The 18,061-nt window shown below is 41.2% G+C and overlaps 1 protein-coding gene across 12 annotated transcripts in view; it reads right to left on the bottom strand.

Annotated features, from left to right (window-relative positions):
- Positions 1–5,040: 5,040 nt before the first annotated feature.
- PDE1C (phosphodiesterase 1C) overlaps positions 5,041–18,061 on the bottom strand; it is a 509,328-nt gene continuing 496,307 nt past the window's right edge. For 5 of the 12 annotated variants that reach the window (XM_057549581.1, XM_057549583.1, XM_057549587.1 and 2 more), the window contains one exon: positions 9,736–16,882. Coding sequence is in view for 7 of the 12 variants with exons in the window: in XM_057549587.1 (XP_057405570.1) it covers positions 16,869–16,882 (14 nt within the window). In the remaining 5 variants the exon portion in view is untranslated. Of the gene's footprint in view, positions 7,353–9,735; positions 16,883–18,061 lie in introns of those variants that run through there. The other 7 variants (XM_057549584.1, XM_057549586.1, XM_007175238.2 and 4 more) reach the window with 3 other exon arrangements.

The following is an 18,061-nucleotide window of genomic DNA, read 5'->3' as shown; positions in this document are numbered from 1 at the left end:
ACTTGATTCACATGTGAAAAGCACTGCATTTTAGCATCATAAGGGCAGTATAAGCAAACGGCCCACACCTGTTATCTCATCAGACCACACAGAGAGCATCCATCTGAGCAGTCAGAATTCAGATCCTGCCCCCCTGATGCTTACTAGCTATGGATCTTGGGTAACATTGTGAACTTTGAGCCACAATTTCCTTACTTGCCAAGGGAGAATGATGGCTGATCCTGTCTCTTTGAGGTGATTAAATAAAGGTTAAACGAGATAACGCTTACAAAGTAGAATGCCTGGCCCAGAGTAGAACAATAAACTATGGTTTCTTTTTGCTTTCTGGGTCTGCGGCTCTAGGGCAGGTGACTATCTTCTTTTTCTACACCTTTGAAAGGTCACAACTGTGGGAGGGAGAAATCGAATTTCATATTCAGTCCTTGGATTGATGACCACACCTACTACGATAGCCAAGCAAATGTAAACACACCCTCTCTTTCCAGGTCTTGGACCAAGGGGTGCAGCCTGGAAATGTGTGTAGGTTCGCCTTAGGGATTTCTCTGTGTCCCTACAATATGGGGAAACACTGCAGACAGGCTAACAGACAAAGAAGAATCTGCTTCGGGGGTGGTGGTGTGTATGTGGTAAAGTACACATAACATAGCATTTACCATCTTAACCATGTTTAAGTGTACAGTTCAATGGTGCTAAATATATTCATACTGTATAACCATCTATCCCCAGAACGCTTTTCATCTTGTAAAACTGAAACTCTGTAACTAAACACTAACTCCCCTCCCTCCAGCCCCTGGCAACCACCATTCTACTTTCTGTCTCTGTGAATTCAAATACTCCAAGTACTTCATAAAAGTGGAATCACACAGTATTTGTCTTTTGTGAAGGGCTTATTTCACTCAGCGTAATGCCCTCAAGCTTCATCCATGTTGTAGCACGTATCAGAATTCTCCTCCTTTTTAAGGCTGAATAATAAATAGTCCATTGTATAATATACCACATTTTGTTTATCCATTCATCCATCTATAGACACTAGGGCTGTTTCCACATTTTAGTTACTGTGATTAGTGGTACTATGAACACGGTGTACAAATATCTCTTCCAGACCCTGCTTTTGATTCTTTTAGGTATATACCCAGAAGTGGAATTGCTGGATAATATGGTAATTCTGTTTTTAATTTTTTAAGGAACCACCTTACCGTTTTTCACCACTTTACATTCCTACCAACAATGCACATGGTGTGGGGTTTGTTTTTAGGTTCTTTTCCAAGCAGCATGAATGAATGACCTTGCCTGACAGACAAGGACACATTCTCCCCTAAGGCTGTGAGCTCCCAAAGCTGAGGGACACTGCCTCACTCCTACTGGATTCACTGCACACCTAGGGCAGTGCCTGGAAACGAGAAATGTTCAATTAGTGTTTGCTGATGGTTGTCCCCAGCCAGCCTCCGTTCTCCTCTAGCCTAAGGGTAGCTTTTCTTCCTACACAGCATCGCCACCTGCTGGAGAAATTGTCACATTGCAGTTTCCTGTCTATTGTTAGCGCCTTTAATACTCAGCAAACGTTGATTTGCAATATTCAGATTTTTGTAATCCTTGAGACAAGACTGAGGTTTATTTTTTGCTTTGTGAAGGTTTTTTTTTATCAGAGATAAAAACGTAATATAGTTAACATTATGGAGGCACAAAAAACCTGTCTGTGTGTGTGTGTGTGTGTATGTACGCAAGAAAGAGAAGCCAGGTAACATTCCAAACGGTAAAGTGTGACAACCGTGTGAAAGGACACGGGAGGCTAAGGCCAAACCAGGTCAGCCTCGAAGTATTTTAAAAGTGGCCATTTAATGTAGTTAACATTCTCATTGCAAACCATTTGTTCATTGTAACAGCTTCTCTAACTCTAGCCATCCCTGCAGGAAAATAATAAATGAACACCACTACCATTAACCTAGTTTGGTCTCTTTGTCTTCACATACCATAAAACTATTCCTGTTGAAACCTAGTATCAAGCATTTAGCTTTTCAGTAGTTCAAACTGAACTCCCCAAAACAGTAGTCTGAATTCATTCTCTCACATATGAAATGTTACCCCACTCCAAAGAAATGAGATGTACTATAGTAAGTCTAAAGCCTAAACTCATGTCTATTTCTTCTGCCACAACCATTCTGAAATATTCTGATTTTGGTCATCATTAATGAGAAGAATGCACAGGTGATTTAAGCCTTGGTTGCATCAGAGGACTGTAATGTAGGTCAAGTAAGATATTACAAAGCCTGAAAAACATAGTAACAGAGTAGATGCTCCATAGACATTTGTTTGCTTTCTCAATGGGCTGGAGTTTCTCTCCCCAGCCCCCATCTATGCTCCACCACCTCCCTGCCACCACCATGAAGCCAAGGCCATGGTGGCAGGCCATGAAGCCATGCCCCAGATGATGCGGTTGGTCCTGGGGGTTATCCCTTCATACCTCCTTCCAGCAGCTCAGCCAAGCAGGCCAGGAGGAGGGATTGTGTAGTTGAGAAGGAGTAAGGAAAAGCAGGGATAAACAGAATCTCATCTCAAACAGGTGTTGCCTGAAAAGACGCGTGGCTAGGCGAGGAGGCGTTTCTGAAAGGGCACCCTAAAGGGGAGTAATTTCCACAGCACCAAGCACTTCAGAAGAGGCCCTCAGAGGGCCAGGATGACATCAAACCCGTCGGTTCCCTGGGGAGGGAGTGAAGCCAGGGCTTTGGGCTCAGGCCGGGTTGAACCACAAGCTTCAGCTGTCGCCAGTCGTGTGGCCTCAGGCAGGGCACTGGATCCTCTGAGCCTCTGTTTTCTCCTGTGTAGAACAGGGATGGTCATTCCTACTCATGACGCGATAAGAATATAATGGTCTAACGTGTGAAAGTCTGCTCTGTAGAAGGCTTCTCATAGGCAGTGCTCAAAATGTGTTTGTCCCCTTTGGAGAAACACCTGGTGCCCCTCCTGGTCTCACCCCCGACCCGCGAAAACACACATACATACCTTACCTCACCGCGTATCCCTATGGATGCCTCCACCTGCCGGCCCCCATCCTCAAGTACTTGGTCTCCTAACTCAGTGGCAACTTTCTGCTCATGCTGTATAATTATCTACGAGATCTCTTAGGCTTCTTTCTCAAAGATTTCCTGTTCCTTAAGATACCAATGACTGAAGCAAGGTCTTTTACATAAGAATAGGCTTCAGAGGTAGCAAGAGAAATAATAACAGTTACTCAAAGAAATATGTTTATTTTTCTCACACAACAGTAAGTCTCAAGGAGTCGGTCCAGGGATGGTATAGCAGTTCGGTGATATAATCAGAGCCATGGGCCCTTTCTAGCTTTCTGCTCCATTTACATTCAGTATGCTGGACTTTATTTCCATGCTCATCACCACCTCACAGACCCAAGATGGCTGCTGCACATCCAGGCTAAAGTCTCTATTCCAGGCAAGAAGGAGAACTGGAAAAGGCAGCTTCTAGCTCATTAGCTGAAACTGTGTCATGTGGCCGCCCCTACATGTAAGAAAACTGGGCAACTGAATGTTAACTTTTACAGCTTCTCCAGGAGAGACAGGTGAAAAGGAAAGGGTTTAGAAACGGAGATTGTGTGAGCATACGAGCATACTAGGGATGATAAAGTAATGGTACTGTAATTAAATGCTAATTAATCAATTAAATGGTGCTGTAAATAGTTTATTTCCATATTTTAAATGTCACAGGTATTGTCTTTTATTTAGCATTCTGTCACTATTACATTTACCAGGACTTCTGCAATTTGTCTCCCAATATGTCCCCCAATTTTATTTTATTTTCTCCATAGATTAAGATTTCTTAGTGTGTTCATGTGTGTATTATTATTATTTTTAAACAACAGGACTCTTCAAGGACCTGTGTTTGCGAGCAGAGTAAACCGATTCAGCAACGCAGCAGCACTGTTATGAGAATGAGAATGGTTTTCTCCACAGCCACCTGCCCTTTTAAATTCCAAGATTCATCCAGCTAAAAGCTATCATCCTTAACAATAAAACTTCCTCTTATAAAGGAAAAAAAAAAAAAAAAAGATCCCAGGGAACTCAGCAAACATTTCATGCCTCTAAGAGACACCAGGGGGCAGTGCAGCATAAGAAGTGAGTGGATCTAGTTGGATCCATACCTTGATTCCATCAAATTGAATAAATAAATATAATTTTTAAGTGTGTGCCTTATCCAGATCCTTGTGCCACCAGCTCATCATGGTTTCAACCTCATTTCCAGAAATGAGCCATGCATGATGCCCCTTGGGTGACACACATTTCATTTGGCTTGCTAACATAAAAATTCTCTTCAGATGGGAGATTGTTTACTGGAAACACAACTGTGTTGTCTAATGCAACATCACCCAAGGCATTTTAGGAAATGATGAGTTCACACCCTGATATTTGTGTCCACAACTCTGGGTCATATGGGCCCTCCATGGGTAAATGTTTGTGGGGCAGAATGGCTTAGGCAGACTACCTACTTTTAAGGGTGAGGCTCTAAGGGCTAGAGCTGTATTCTTTTCTTCTCTAGGAATTTTGAATCTAAAGATAAAACAGAGACACATATGAACAGCAAAGTCGCTTTTTTTTTTTTTTTAAGAAACGTATAATGGCACTTTAATCTTCAAACATATATTCCTTTTTCTGAATCCACTGAGATTTCAGACTAAGCTATACACCTTAGTCTGAAATGATATAAACTGAGTTGATAACACAGATGTTTACCTATGGACTAGCTGCTATTATTATTCAACAAATTAACTTATTGGGTTTGTGGTGTAGGGAGGAGGAGGGTTTTTTTTTTTTTTTTTTAAAGCTATCGCCTACACAACCAGGAAGCAAGCTGAAAAGGGTAAGTTAGACTATTCATCTTGACAAGATATTCAGGACTGAACAGTGCCAAGCATAAGGGAAATCTAACTCTTTTCCTATGAATCCCAGAATTCTGCAGAAGAAAAAGATGATTCATATACAAGAAAGTTCTTTAAAAGCATCACTTTATTTGCTATAAGAATATAATCTGGCCTGTCCATACAATCCATCATGCAAAAAAACATGGTAGGCATTTTACAAGCAATGCAGAATTTCAATACTTGTACATTTGCTCAATTAAAAGATTCGCAAAGACTGAAGAGTAACAGCTTGGGATAAAAGAATACAGAAGGAGCCAACTTTATTCCTCAGGATCATGGCTTCCAATGCCAAGGAGCACAGTCAAGAAAGCACAGCTACAGTCTCAATACCTAAGACTGAAGATATTGAGGGACAGGTGAGGACCATCATTTGTGGGTTGATCCACTGGAGGCCACTACCCCATGGACAGTCTCATTGTGTGGCCAAATGACTGCGCAGCAAGCACTAAGGCATCTGTATACAAACAGGTAGAAATGACCTGTCGAGTTAACCTAATTCAGGTGGATTAGACTCTACCAGCCTGCAGAAGGGTCCTCTTGCTCAGGCACCAAGCAAGGAGCTAAGAATTAATTGCTTCCTTAATGAAAAGTCACAGTGATTTTCCTTTCTGTATAGCAATTAAATTTCCCCGAAATACCGTCGTAAAGCACATTATAAATAAATTGCTCAATAGCCTGATGGGCACTAAACTCTGGTGCTGACTCAACTTGCAAAACTGTGGTTTATCGGAAATGAATGTGGAGAATGAGAAGAGAAGATGCTACGCCCTTTACAATCAGACCCCAAAGGCTGTGGCTCAGGGTACAGTCCCCTCTTTGAGGGGCGTCCCAGAGAGTTTTCCCAGCGGTGAGATGCTCACGGCCACCTCTGCGGTGTACCTATGACTCTCCAGGCTCAGCCATAGCAAACAAAACCTATGTTATCCCTAATCTTCATCACAAAAGGCAAGAGTGGGGATTATGAAGCCCATTTTCTAGTCAAGCAAACTGAGCCTTTTAAAGGTTGTGCCGTTTAGACTGAGGACCTGTAACTAGTTACATAGACGGGACAGGCTCGGAGATCAGACCTGACAGACAACAAACCTGAAGTTTTCCACCGCACCAGACCATTTCTGAAGGGATCAGAAGCTATTTCTGACCTTGAAACTTTTCTTACCATTTCTGTGAATTTAGTCCCCAAGTAAAAACTCTAGGGAGAGATTCGGAAAGGCTAAAAAAGGCCACCATGAAGAGAGGTAAGTTATAGACCTCTATCCCGCCAACAGCTGTGAGAGCAATTGGGCTCCCAAAGGGACTCAGATATGCGGTCTGTTGGGAAGATGACCTGAAATTTAACTTACAGTCACCTCCAAACTTATGGAGAAAAATCCGCCAATAAGGAATTCAAATTAGCTTCAGCATTTTATACTCTCCTGAACCAGGACCATAAGACTAAATAGACATTTCCTGGGTGAATCTCAAACCGGGAGTCCCTGAGGTACAGGCATCCCATTGACTTCTGGCATTGTCTACTGTGAGTGAAGAGGAAAGATCGGAGAAAAGCAGAGCCAAAATCCATCTCCTGTAAACTCTCATGTTCTTAAAGGTACAGCGAGGCTATCAGGCATGAGCCATACAACGAGAACCGAAGACAACGGTCTTTATTTTTAACTTGGATCTGCTTTATGAAGCCTAAGTTCAGAAGTACATATGAATACAATTCATCAGTTCTCCTTTCCCTCTAAGATAGTTCCATTCAGAAGTACAACTTTTGTTGGGAATGCATCGACTTTGAAAGTTCCATGTTTACTTGACTTGTAAATATTTGTATTAAAAATTGGAAAAGATGTTTTTAGAAGTGCATTTCTTAAATACAATGATTATTATTAAACCGATATTCTCATTGGGGCAAGTCAATTTCCAGGGACGAAAAAAGTGTCAATGGGAAGAATTTCATTTTTTTCTGAACGGGTAGCATCATTTTAACTTGGGTCCAATTTAGACTTTGAAAGATCTATACCAATAAAAGCCGCATGAGACAACCCTCTTACTGGTTTGCTGCTAGAGGCTGCATGGACTTCCAAATCCTGTGACTGATGGCTCTATAACAGAACAGCAAAGGGGAAACTCACATATAGGCTTCACCGTGCCTTGGTGGAGTCAACAATGATAGCACCAGCCCTGAAGGCCTCGTTCTGGAGACATATCCCACTGTGGCTGGTTAGTGCCCAGAGGCAGATGGGTGGGCCTCTCCTTCACTCCCTCTTCTCCTTGATTTATTTTCTGTTCCAGTTATGTGAGATGTTCTGAATCTTTTTCATTTTGATCCTCTGATCCAGCATCTTGTACCTTGCAGGATGCTCATCAGTTTTCTTTGGGACCGAAGGTGCGTAGGAGCTAGATGCATAAGCAGGGCATTTAAAATGACGCAGAGGAGGCTTGATGACTGCAGGCCATGCAAAGGAAGACAGACAACGGTTAGCCTCACCAACTACACAGCGCTCCTAAATCCTGCGGGCGACTTCCTGGCCCCCAGACCTGTTTGTTTTCTTTAAAACCAGGAAACAAACAGGGTAAAACTCTCACTAGAAATCTTATTGCAAATAGATGAATAAGCACATCACCTTGGTCATTCACTTAAAATAAATAAAGACAAATGCCTAGGAAAAAAAAATTCCTAGAGATAGACAGTGATGACCCCAGAATACAAAGGTTCTTTGACAATGAATGGATGGGGTTAAGGAAGTGAGAGGGAGCAGTGGCGACACTTTGGGAAATAGCAAAGCAAACACAGGTGAGCACAGCCATCTCATTAAGCAGCACTTAGCACTGTATGTAAGCTTTTAGGGTTGCAAAGTGGCACGCAATCCTGGAGTGCTAATAAGAAGCACATCACTGAGAAAATATTTGCAAAGCACGTGTATAAAGGTCTTGTACCCAAAATATGGAACTAACTCTTAAAATTCAACAAAAGGAAACAAACAACCCAATTTAAATATATGCAAAGATCTGAACAGACTCCTAGCCAAAGAAGATATACATATGGCCAAAAAGATGCTCAACAATTTTTGTCACTCGGGAATTGAAAATTAAAACAACAATGATATATACTACGCACCTATTAGAATGTAGTACTGCTGAATGAAAAAAAGCATATATATGTCTAATCTTAATATTATAAAAACATATAAATGTGTGCATAGGAAAATCTGGGAGAACATACATTTAAACCATAGCAGTGATTATCTCTGAGTAGTATAAACATGGCAATTTTATTTCTTTTTAATTGTTTACACTTTCTATTTTTTCTATGATGATCAAGTTTTAGTGATGTAACTTTTTAAAAAGAAACACACTACTAAAAATTTCTTCCATAGAATCAAGCATCAAAGCTATTCTACAAAACTCTACATGATGGAAAGTCAGGAAAACTGAGTTTACTCTGCACTTTAGTCCGAGACCTTTCAGAGCACTCATAGCTGAGTATACTTTTCACAGCCTAGAGATCAATATTCATTCACCGACTTCTTAAAGCACTTAACTGTGTGTCCTGCTGATACAACAATGAACAAAACAGGCAGAAACCTCTACCCTCATGGGGCTTCCATTCCAGTAACCCCCTCTGAAACCTGTGACTTGCTTACAGAAGAAAAAGTGTTCCATCAATCATAATAAGTAATGCTATTACTACAAGCTCCACACTATCCACACCTACTTTGCCTTTGGAGTTAGGCTAACACATAAGTTAAGATTTTCAGCAAATGGTCCTATAGTGCCATAATAATGCATATGTAGATTTTTTTTTTTTTTTAAAAAGATCTCAGAATGTTTAATTCTGTTTCTTGGGGTAAACAAGGGATTGCAGCACAAAACACTCTAGGAGCAAATATAAAAACAGTCCCGTTACCCTGGAGAATGGAGTAGAAACAGGCGAGGGCTTCGAATTAAAAGCTGATTGTCCCACACTTCTGGGCTAGCTGATTTACTGCTCTTTAAGTCACAGCCCCTCTCCATATTCATTCTATTTTCACTACTCAGCATGAACCCAGCCAAAGTATTATTGAATTTCCTACTTCTCAGCATGAAGAAACATTTACCGTTTGCTAGAATTCTGATTGTCAGAACGAAAGCTCTCCTTGCCACTGGACTGGATGCAAATAGAGTTGAATCCGCTGATAGAGGTCGGCTCCCCACCGAGATCGTGGAAATACTTATATGCCTGCTGTCACCCTCACTCAAAATGTGGGAATAAAGAAAAATTCACACAGTGCTGTTTGTACGCATTGACTGCCTTTCCCCTCTACAGGGGGACATGAAATGATGACAGGGCAAAACAGCAGCACCTGGGATAAGGGCACCATTTTGAATTTAATGGGGACCTTTCTTCCGGGTTGGTGCTGTGGCCACTTAAGGACTCTTTCATTTATCTTTTGGGGATTCCTGAGATATTTCTGGAAGGAGGTCCGGCCCTTTCCCTTTCGATGACTGAGTACCTCCCACAGCTGAACCCAGGCAGTAGTGTTACAATCCTCTTCTGCTCCCTCAACCCAAGCCCCTCCCCGCCCCAAGCAGAGGAGAACCAAATTGGGAACAGAATCCCCTCCCCTTCATATGCTTGATTATCAACAAGTTGGACCCTTTTCCTCTTGGGGACACGTTCACAAAGTCTGCTCTTGTCTCCTAGAGCAATTTACTTGGAGAAAACGATCTCATTGGCTAATGAAGATTTGACAAAGGCACGTATCTCTGCACAGAACCTGAACTTGGGAAAGTCATTATCTATATTACTTTCAAATGTGCTTAGGAAAAGAAATGTTCAAGACAAAAACTGACACATCATCAACCTTTATTATACAATTACAATGTTTGTTTTTCATAGACGTCAACGCTCTTTTAGGAGTTTTAATCCTCATTTGTTTAACTCTTATCTTTTTCATAAACGCAATTTCTCCCAAAGGTGTCTATGACTTCCGCCCTTTCATCTGCCATCACCAACTTTTTATTCTCTCTCTCTGAGGCCACTTTGCTTGGTGGCTACTTTTTTTCCCCATAGGAAAATAATGCATAGACTTATTCTTCTTCAGAAAATAGACTGCGATTTATTCATGTATCAAATGTAACTGGGTTAAACTAGTATGTTCATGGCAGGACTTCTCAGAGACCTAAATGATGGCGACATGTATTATGAATCCCTAAGAACAGCCAACAGCATGTGGTTTTCTCATTTTGATTAGGCCAAGGCGCCCCCTTTATCAGGAGCATGTCACACTTTCGGAAAGACTGGATTAATTCATTATCACTGTCGTTATCATGTCATAACATGTTGTATCTTATTAATTTGGTATGCCCTGTTGTTTGCACTGAGAGCAGGAAGAAGGAATGGTCACTAGTGCTCGTCTAATCTACGTGCAGCCTAATTCCCGTGCGGTAAACCATGATCTGCATTAGAACCCAATTCTGTGTCTTCAATCCCCCACGGCTTCAGTGTGATCTTGCAAGGTCACTGCACAGCAGCAGCAACTGGGAAAATTTCTGAATCTCTGCTGCAGAGGACTGCCTCCAAAGGCAGAAACTTGGTTTACTCTTAGCTTCTGAATAAATTCTAATATTGGCACCTTTAAAAAAAAAAAAAAGTGTTGGGCATGTGTTTTCTTCTCTTTCAAAGATAATGCCATAACATGACCTTTGGAAAAAACATTTCCACATGTAAACATTTTCTAACTGCATTTACACACACACACACACACACACACACAACACATACACTAACAAGATGAAAAAACAATCATTTATTGCCTCATAAATGTTGTTTTACATGAAGAACAAAATCCCACTGCCATACATTCCATTTCTAAAATAGTGTCTATTGATATCTGTCTGAAATTTGATGCAAAGTCCTTATAAAAATGCTCAAAAGTCATCCATGAGTTTTGAATTGCAAGGGATTGACATGTCAACATCCGTTCCACGAGGATAAAATGATATAAGAACTGAGCCTGTGATTTTCATTTCAGGATCCGTGATGCTAAAATAATGATAATATCTGACATACATCGTGTACTAGGCACAATGCTAAGAATTTAATGTGAACCAGCCTTTAATCTTCACTACAATTCAACAGGCAAGCACTATTATCACCCCCTTTTTGAGTGAGGAAACTGAGGCTTTTAAGTAACTTGCCAAAGTTTGAGTGAGGAAACTGAGCTTAAGTAACTTGCCGAAGTTCACACAGCTAGCGTTGCAGGAAGTCTGGATTCTGGGTTCACATCCAACTGGTCTAGCCTCAGACCTCACATATTTAAAATAGCCCGAGACTAAAGTTCAGAGTAAGTTTTAATAACTACCATAATAAGTTAAAATAGTAATTCATTTATACTATCAATAATTTGAGTATATATCTGTGATATATGGGATTCTTGAATACCATTGTTAGTAGCCATAATCATACTTCCCCCAAAGCAAACGCAAATCATTCCCCCTTAATACAATTGGTGTGGTAATGGCTCAGGAAGGAATTGCATAAAAATCGTGGCTAACAGTTCTCTTAAATAGCTGCTTTTGTCTCTTCCCTCACCTATGTGGGTTTGGGATGGAACAGGTGTTCCAGAAGTCTAAGCACCAGAGACAAGCAATCAAGTCAGGGGAGCCCCAGGGTCTTGGGTGAAAATTTTAACTTGGTGGTTCTCACCCCTCGCTGCATATGAGAACCACCTGGGGAGCTTTGAAAAATCCTGGGAACTCCAGACCCATGAAAGCAGAGTCTGTGTGGGGTTAGGCTGAGGCCTCAGGAGTTTCTAAAGCTCTTCAGATAATTCCACTGTGCCGGAGTTTTCAAACTACTGTTTCAGTCTCGCCAATCTTCCCCTTCCTTATCTTCACGAAGGGAACAACAATAATAATATTTTGCACACACTGCAAGTGTTCTATAAACTGTAAAGAACTAGCCAGGGCTCTTGCTATAGTTTGATCACAACAAACTACCTGGCTGGCGAGGAGTCCTTTATGCATCAATTAAAGTTACTTGTGGTCTTCAAAATTAGGCTTTTTTTTTTCTCTCCTACCCACAAAGTTTGTTCTTCCTGTTGGGTCTACCATGAAGACAAAAGCTCTGAGAAATGAAGAAAAAAATGTTCTTTTTGTTGGAAAAAACAACTTTGATGCTATCACCTGAGGACTGTGAGGAAATCTGCAACAAGAAGAGCCAACACTTAGAGTCAGCGATCTTTTCTAAATGTATTGAGCACTTGGAAAAGCAAAGAGTAAGACCAAAGAAGATGTTCCTGGTGTCTGACTAAGGCATGAGAGCAAGGGTGGGCGCTGTGAAGTCGCAGAGACCTGGTTTTAAAGCCTCCTTCACCTCCCCCAGCTGTTTAGTCTTAGGCAAACACTTCCCCTCTCTAAGTGTCAGTTTTCCCCTCTGAATAGCAACATTACACACTTAACAGGGCTTCTTGGGAGGACTCAGCGAGACGGGGCATGTGAACCATGTGAAACACAGTGTCTGGCATAAAGAAGGCCTTCAGTTAAGGGCAACTTTTATTATTATTGTAGTGACAGTGACCATGTCCAGGGGAACTGCTGGTGGGTAAGGGGGGACTAAACCCTGAGCTAACAGAGCTCTGGAAAGACTCTGGGATAGGCACCACCATCCCTGGCAGCGCCGATCTTGGGCTGGTGGAAAGGGTGCTGCTCGCTCCTTCTGCCCTATTCAGAGAATCGGCCTGACATCAGTTTCGCCCTCTGGATTTGTCTTCTCTCTGGGCTCCTTCTAGCTTCTTTCTGGGACATCTTCTCAGAGCATCTGGAATTCCAAACCCGACTTATACCTGTTTCTGATTGAGGCAGCCACGCTAGCACATTTGGTATGAATTAACTGCGCTCTGAAGATAAGCTCATGGGAAGACAGGCAATCAGCCAGAAGACTCCTCTCACTGTTAACAACAGCTCCACAGAGAGTGGAATCAAGACGGGTTCATCCCAGTCCCCAAGGAAGAAACACACCCTTTAAAATTAGCAGTTTGGCTGAACTGGTTTTCATAGCTGGTCTTTTCCTTAAAGGGCAAGTGGAAGATGTTAATTTGTTTCACCAGAACAGGAGACTTGGTCCTTGTTCAATATCTAGGCTTCCCAGCAAACAGTTTTAAAAATGAAAGTGAAGTATAACAACTTTTCGTGAACCCGGGGCTTTGCTGTTTAAGGAGCCCAGTAGCATGGCCTGTCTTCTGCACCGTTCAGTGTCTTTATAACCATTATCTCATTTGTAGTCACCCCCCGCCCATCCTTGGGAGTCAGATTCAGTTCTTTCTCTGTCCCCATATGACTGGGACACGTAATTTCAGTTTCCCATAAAAAGAAAAAAACAGAGATAGTAACACTCACTGCAGAGGCCTGAGTGAGAATGACAAGAAACCAACGTATGAGAAACAGCCAGCACAGCGCTGACACATAGCAGGTGTTCACCCAGCATCAGTTTCCATCCCTTTCCTCAGCAGAAGATCCTACATTTCAGGAACTATCTGGAAGATTTGCAATTGCCAGGAAAACTCAGCAGCAGAATACTTTCCCACCTAGGGAATTCCTTTGTCTCCTCAAGACATGAAAGCATTACATGAAGGCCACGCTGATAGGTGTTCCTTCCTTTCACAGAAATACAATCTAGCAACATGAACCCAGCCAGAAAATTACTCTTAAACCATGCACATTAGATGTAGTGCTGTCTAAGGTGAGGGTCTATTCTTAAACTCTTCAAGGTGTAGTTTATATTAAAACTAGAATACTTAAACCCAGCATCTACATTAGAAAAGACTCTGGTTCTCCAAGGACTTTTCCTCAAGAAAATGAGAATACTAACTAATCTACTGGTTCCATATCTGAAGCTCACAGAGCAAAGAGCACAGGAGACAGGAAGCTTGCTGTCTGAGAAGCTATCCAGGAAAAGGCCAGTTGACACTGCCTGAACCAAACCACTCCCTAGTGTGGAAAGATCACCTGACCAGCATTTCCAGGTCCCCAGAGGAATACATGGCCACAGGGAAAAAAATAAACCACATAGTTTTGTTGCCCTTCATCCAACCTGAAGCTGTTTGCTTCCACCTGCATTTCTCAACCCTGGATGCCCATCTGATCACCTGGAAAGCTTCAAATTTACTGATTCCTAAGCCCCACCTCCAGGAGTCTTGAAAGTAATCTGTTATTTTAAGGTGAAGCCCAAGCAAGTATGTTTGTAACGCCCAGTGGTTCTAACTCGTAGCCAGGTTGAGAACCACTGGCTTAGGTGCCGAGTTTGTTTTGAGAATATGTCGGCTTCTCCTTAAGTTTCGAGGGATGCTTGGGGCAGCTGACAGGGTCTGGTCATTGCACACAGGAGTGGCCAACCCTTGGCCACATGCTAAGATCTGTGACAAGAATCAAATCCACGAAGATCTACTTTTGGGAGAGATGGTGTGGTATTGTGAGAGAAGCGGGGTTTGGGATGTCACAGAACTGGATTAAGCTATTACCAGCTGTGAGATCCTAAGGAGATAATCTGTTTTGGGATTCAGGGGTTTGGGTTTGTTTTTGTTTTTTTCTGTAAAATGGGGAAAATGGTAACTTCTTTGCATGGTTGTTGTGAGGATTTTAAAGGGGCTATAACTGAGATAATGTACGTATGGTACCTTGCAACCTCGCGGAGTACCAGTATGTCGTAGGTGCTTGGTAAGTGGCTACCATCATTACACAGCACAGGAGATGAAAGGTCATCACCAGGAGCCTTTTAATGGTGGCCTGCCTGGTGGATTTCTTATTATAGTATAGAAAAGTCATGTCATTCTCCATACAAATGGATTTTACCACATGAAAGACCTCAGCACACAACGAAGAGATTAACTTAATGAATTTATTTGTGACTATTTGGCAGAGAACACACCACTGTGATTCACAAAAGGCTAATTATCCAAAATGGGCATTTGTGGGGGAAAAAAATACATATATATATATATATATATATATATGTTTTTTTTTTTCCATTCAGCTACCTAAGGGAAACACTTTGCTGAAACTCAGTGCCATTTTAAGCAAAGCAGAAACATCTATCCCACATTCTAAACTATTTATCAAATACAGAGGTTCATTCAATCACTTTGGGCTATTCCTAACCATGAGTGTAGAGTGCTGGAACCCCCAGATGGGAAGTATGGCTTAGATACCCAACCAGGATGGAAGGAGTTTCAGTCCCTGAACTCTAATCTTGACGTAATTAGGAAAATGACAAACAAATGACTTTTGATTCTTAAGACTCTTTGCATTTATTATGCTGAGCCATAGTAATTCTTTGAGTCACCTTCATTGGAAGCCATTCTTGAACCACTGATTCCCTGGTCTTTGAGATACCTCTTCCTTATGCTTCACCCTATAGATCACTGATCCTGGCTATAAACTTCATTAGGATGGGACAGGGTGTTATACACATTTGCATCCCCAGAATTTAATCCCAGTACTGATAACAGCTGGTGCTGAAAAATATTTAATGAATGAGTAAACTACTCAGCATCATACTCAGTAACCTTCATAAATCTCTCATTTACTAAAGAAGAGGGGAATCACTTAGAATACACACCAGCTGACACAATTGACTAGAATCTACAAAACCTAATATTTCTCCCTTGCATCAGCAATGCCTTGATACCTAGATTTGCTGCCCGTGTTTGCTCAAAGAAGAATGTCGGCAAGTTCTTTTCCTTTGAAGTTTCAAATTTGAGGCCTGAGCTCTTTTGTTTTACACCAAAGCTATAACATCAACTCAGGTCTTACTATCATCTGGAAAGGCTGAGGCACAGTTTTCAAGTCCCTCTGACAAACAGGTGAAAGAGCAGAAGCAATTAGGTAAGGCTGGAAAATAAGCTCTTTTCTTATTCAAACAACTGCTAGCTATTAAATGCCCTGCAACCTTATGATTTAATGATTAATCATTTAATTTAATAAAAATATTATTTTAATTAATAAAAAAGAATAAGAAAGTCCTCCCTCAAGGAGATGATCATCTTCAATTGAGTTCTTTGTTTTCATTTTGTTTCTCCTGGCAAGCACAAAGAACATGAGGCATGCTCTTTCAAAGGAGAAAAATATTTGGGAGATTACGCAAGCTAAGTCTTTTGTTCGATTTTTTTTCATCAGTGTGTGCATTTTTCCACGTGTGCATCTGAAGATGGGGAGTGTAAGGCCAAATCAGTAGCTCTGTCCTTCGCTCACACCAACTATGACCTCTGCCAGAAGAAGCCTGTAAAGTTAAATTTCTTTAGGGTTCTAGAGCTCTGAAGTGCTAAATCACGCATAACAAATGTGTTTTGCTCTAGTCCATAGTAAGAATGACAACTGGCATCCCTTAAACTGAACTCAAGATAAAAGGCAATTGCAAAGAGACCACTCATGGGAATCTTTACTTAAAATTAAGACAATGCAGGATCCCTCCACACCCCACAGTTGTGCCTGAAATCGGTACATGCATAATTGCACTCTACCCCAGGCAGAGTACAACTGTGAAAGAAAGGCTGTTCCAGTGTGGACTGTTTGACATCAGTCTTTACCCCTGACAATGAAACTCGAGCAAAGAGTACAGGCTTGCCACCTGCTAACTTTGGGCAAGCTATTTATCTGAGTATGCCTCAGTTTCCTAATTTGTGAAATGGAGATAACAGTACCTTCCTTAGAGGGTTGTTGTGAAGATTAAATGAGATAATACGTGTGAAGAACCTAGCATTGTCCCTGATATTTGATAGATGTGCAATACGTACCAAAGTATTTACTGTTAAAAACCTGTATTAGGAAGATCAGAAGTTACCATTTTTGAAGTTAATCACTCAGTAACTTCAGTAACTCAGTAACATAATATTTTGTTTTTGTAAAAGCAACATAAGCTTCCTAAAATGTCTTCAGACCTCAGGGCTGGTCAGTTCTCTTCTGAGGAATCCTCTGGATGGATGTTTTATCCGTAGTCCCCTAGAACAGGACACACAAAAAATGTCATTGCAAGCCAGCTGGCATCTCAACACACCAACTCTTTCTACATCAGGCAACGGAGATTAGAAGCAGAGCTGTATCTATTGCCAACACTACCGTGCAAGCCAGAAGCTGCACACACAGGAGCAATCAGCTATCTGCATCAGCGAATGACTACGGTACTGTACCTTTCCATCTAACGATCACTTCGGGAAAGTGACGTGACTGAGGCGCCGGGGGCATCTGCTCAGAAGCCACTGACTAGTCTCCATCGTTAGCAGTCATGATTGGAAGTGAAGCTCTGGGCCACTCCTCCAGCGAGAGCCAACATTTGCTCAGCTCTCCATCATTTACGGCCCGCCCATGAGCTTGACTGCGTTCACAAACCTCATGGGGCACACTTGAAGTTGGCACTAGAAAAAAATTGTCTGCAGGTGCTATTACTTTACCATATAAGAGTCACTTTGCTATGGACGTGCAAGGAATCAAGGTGATGTCCTCAGAGCAGTTTCCTGGTGCTGGCGTTTCAGGAGAAAGCTTTGATAATTTCGGAAACCACACAAGCAGTTCTTTAATGAAGTGGTCTCTGGTGGCTTCAGGACTGACACGTGACAAACAAAACTGTCTTGGAAGACAGTCACAGATTTTTCACTTAGGAAATTCTTTAATATATAATATTTGAGCAAACAGAAACTATAATTAATAATATAACAAATACCCAGGTACTCTCTCAATACAGTTTAAGCAGATCTTAACATTTTGCATATTTGTTCAAAAATTTGTTTGAAGAGATTAAATATCAAGGTAGAATTTAAGTACCTAGTATAGCCTTCTCTTCCTCCCCCCAAAAAAACATCCAGAATTTGATGTTTATTATTCCTGTGCATATAGTCATTCAATTATTGCATTTCTATGCAACCATAAAATATCCACTTTTTTTTGCTTGTTTTAAAAGATAATACAAATTGTGTTAGATGGTATAAATCTTATTGAAACTTGCTTTTCTTGCCCAACATTATGTTGAGCATTGTTTGCAAAAGCAAAAAAATGGAAAACCACCATCAACAGAAAAATGATTAAATATCCTGTGGCACATTTATATAATAGGATAATGTACAGATGTTAAAATGGATGATGTTTTTCAAAGAACTAGCTTTATATTTTGCATGGAATTTCTTT

Source organism: Balaenoptera acutorostrata, chromosome 7 (assembly GCF_949987535.1).
Source record: "Balaenoptera acutorostrata chromosome 7, mBalAcu1.1, whole genome shotgun sequence".
NCBI lineage: Eukaryota > Metazoa > Chordata > Mammalia > Artiodactyla > Balaenopteridae > Balaenoptera > Balaenoptera acutorostrata.
Note: the sequence above shows the minus strand (reverse complement) of the source record. Positions and strands in the feature narration are given on the sequence as shown.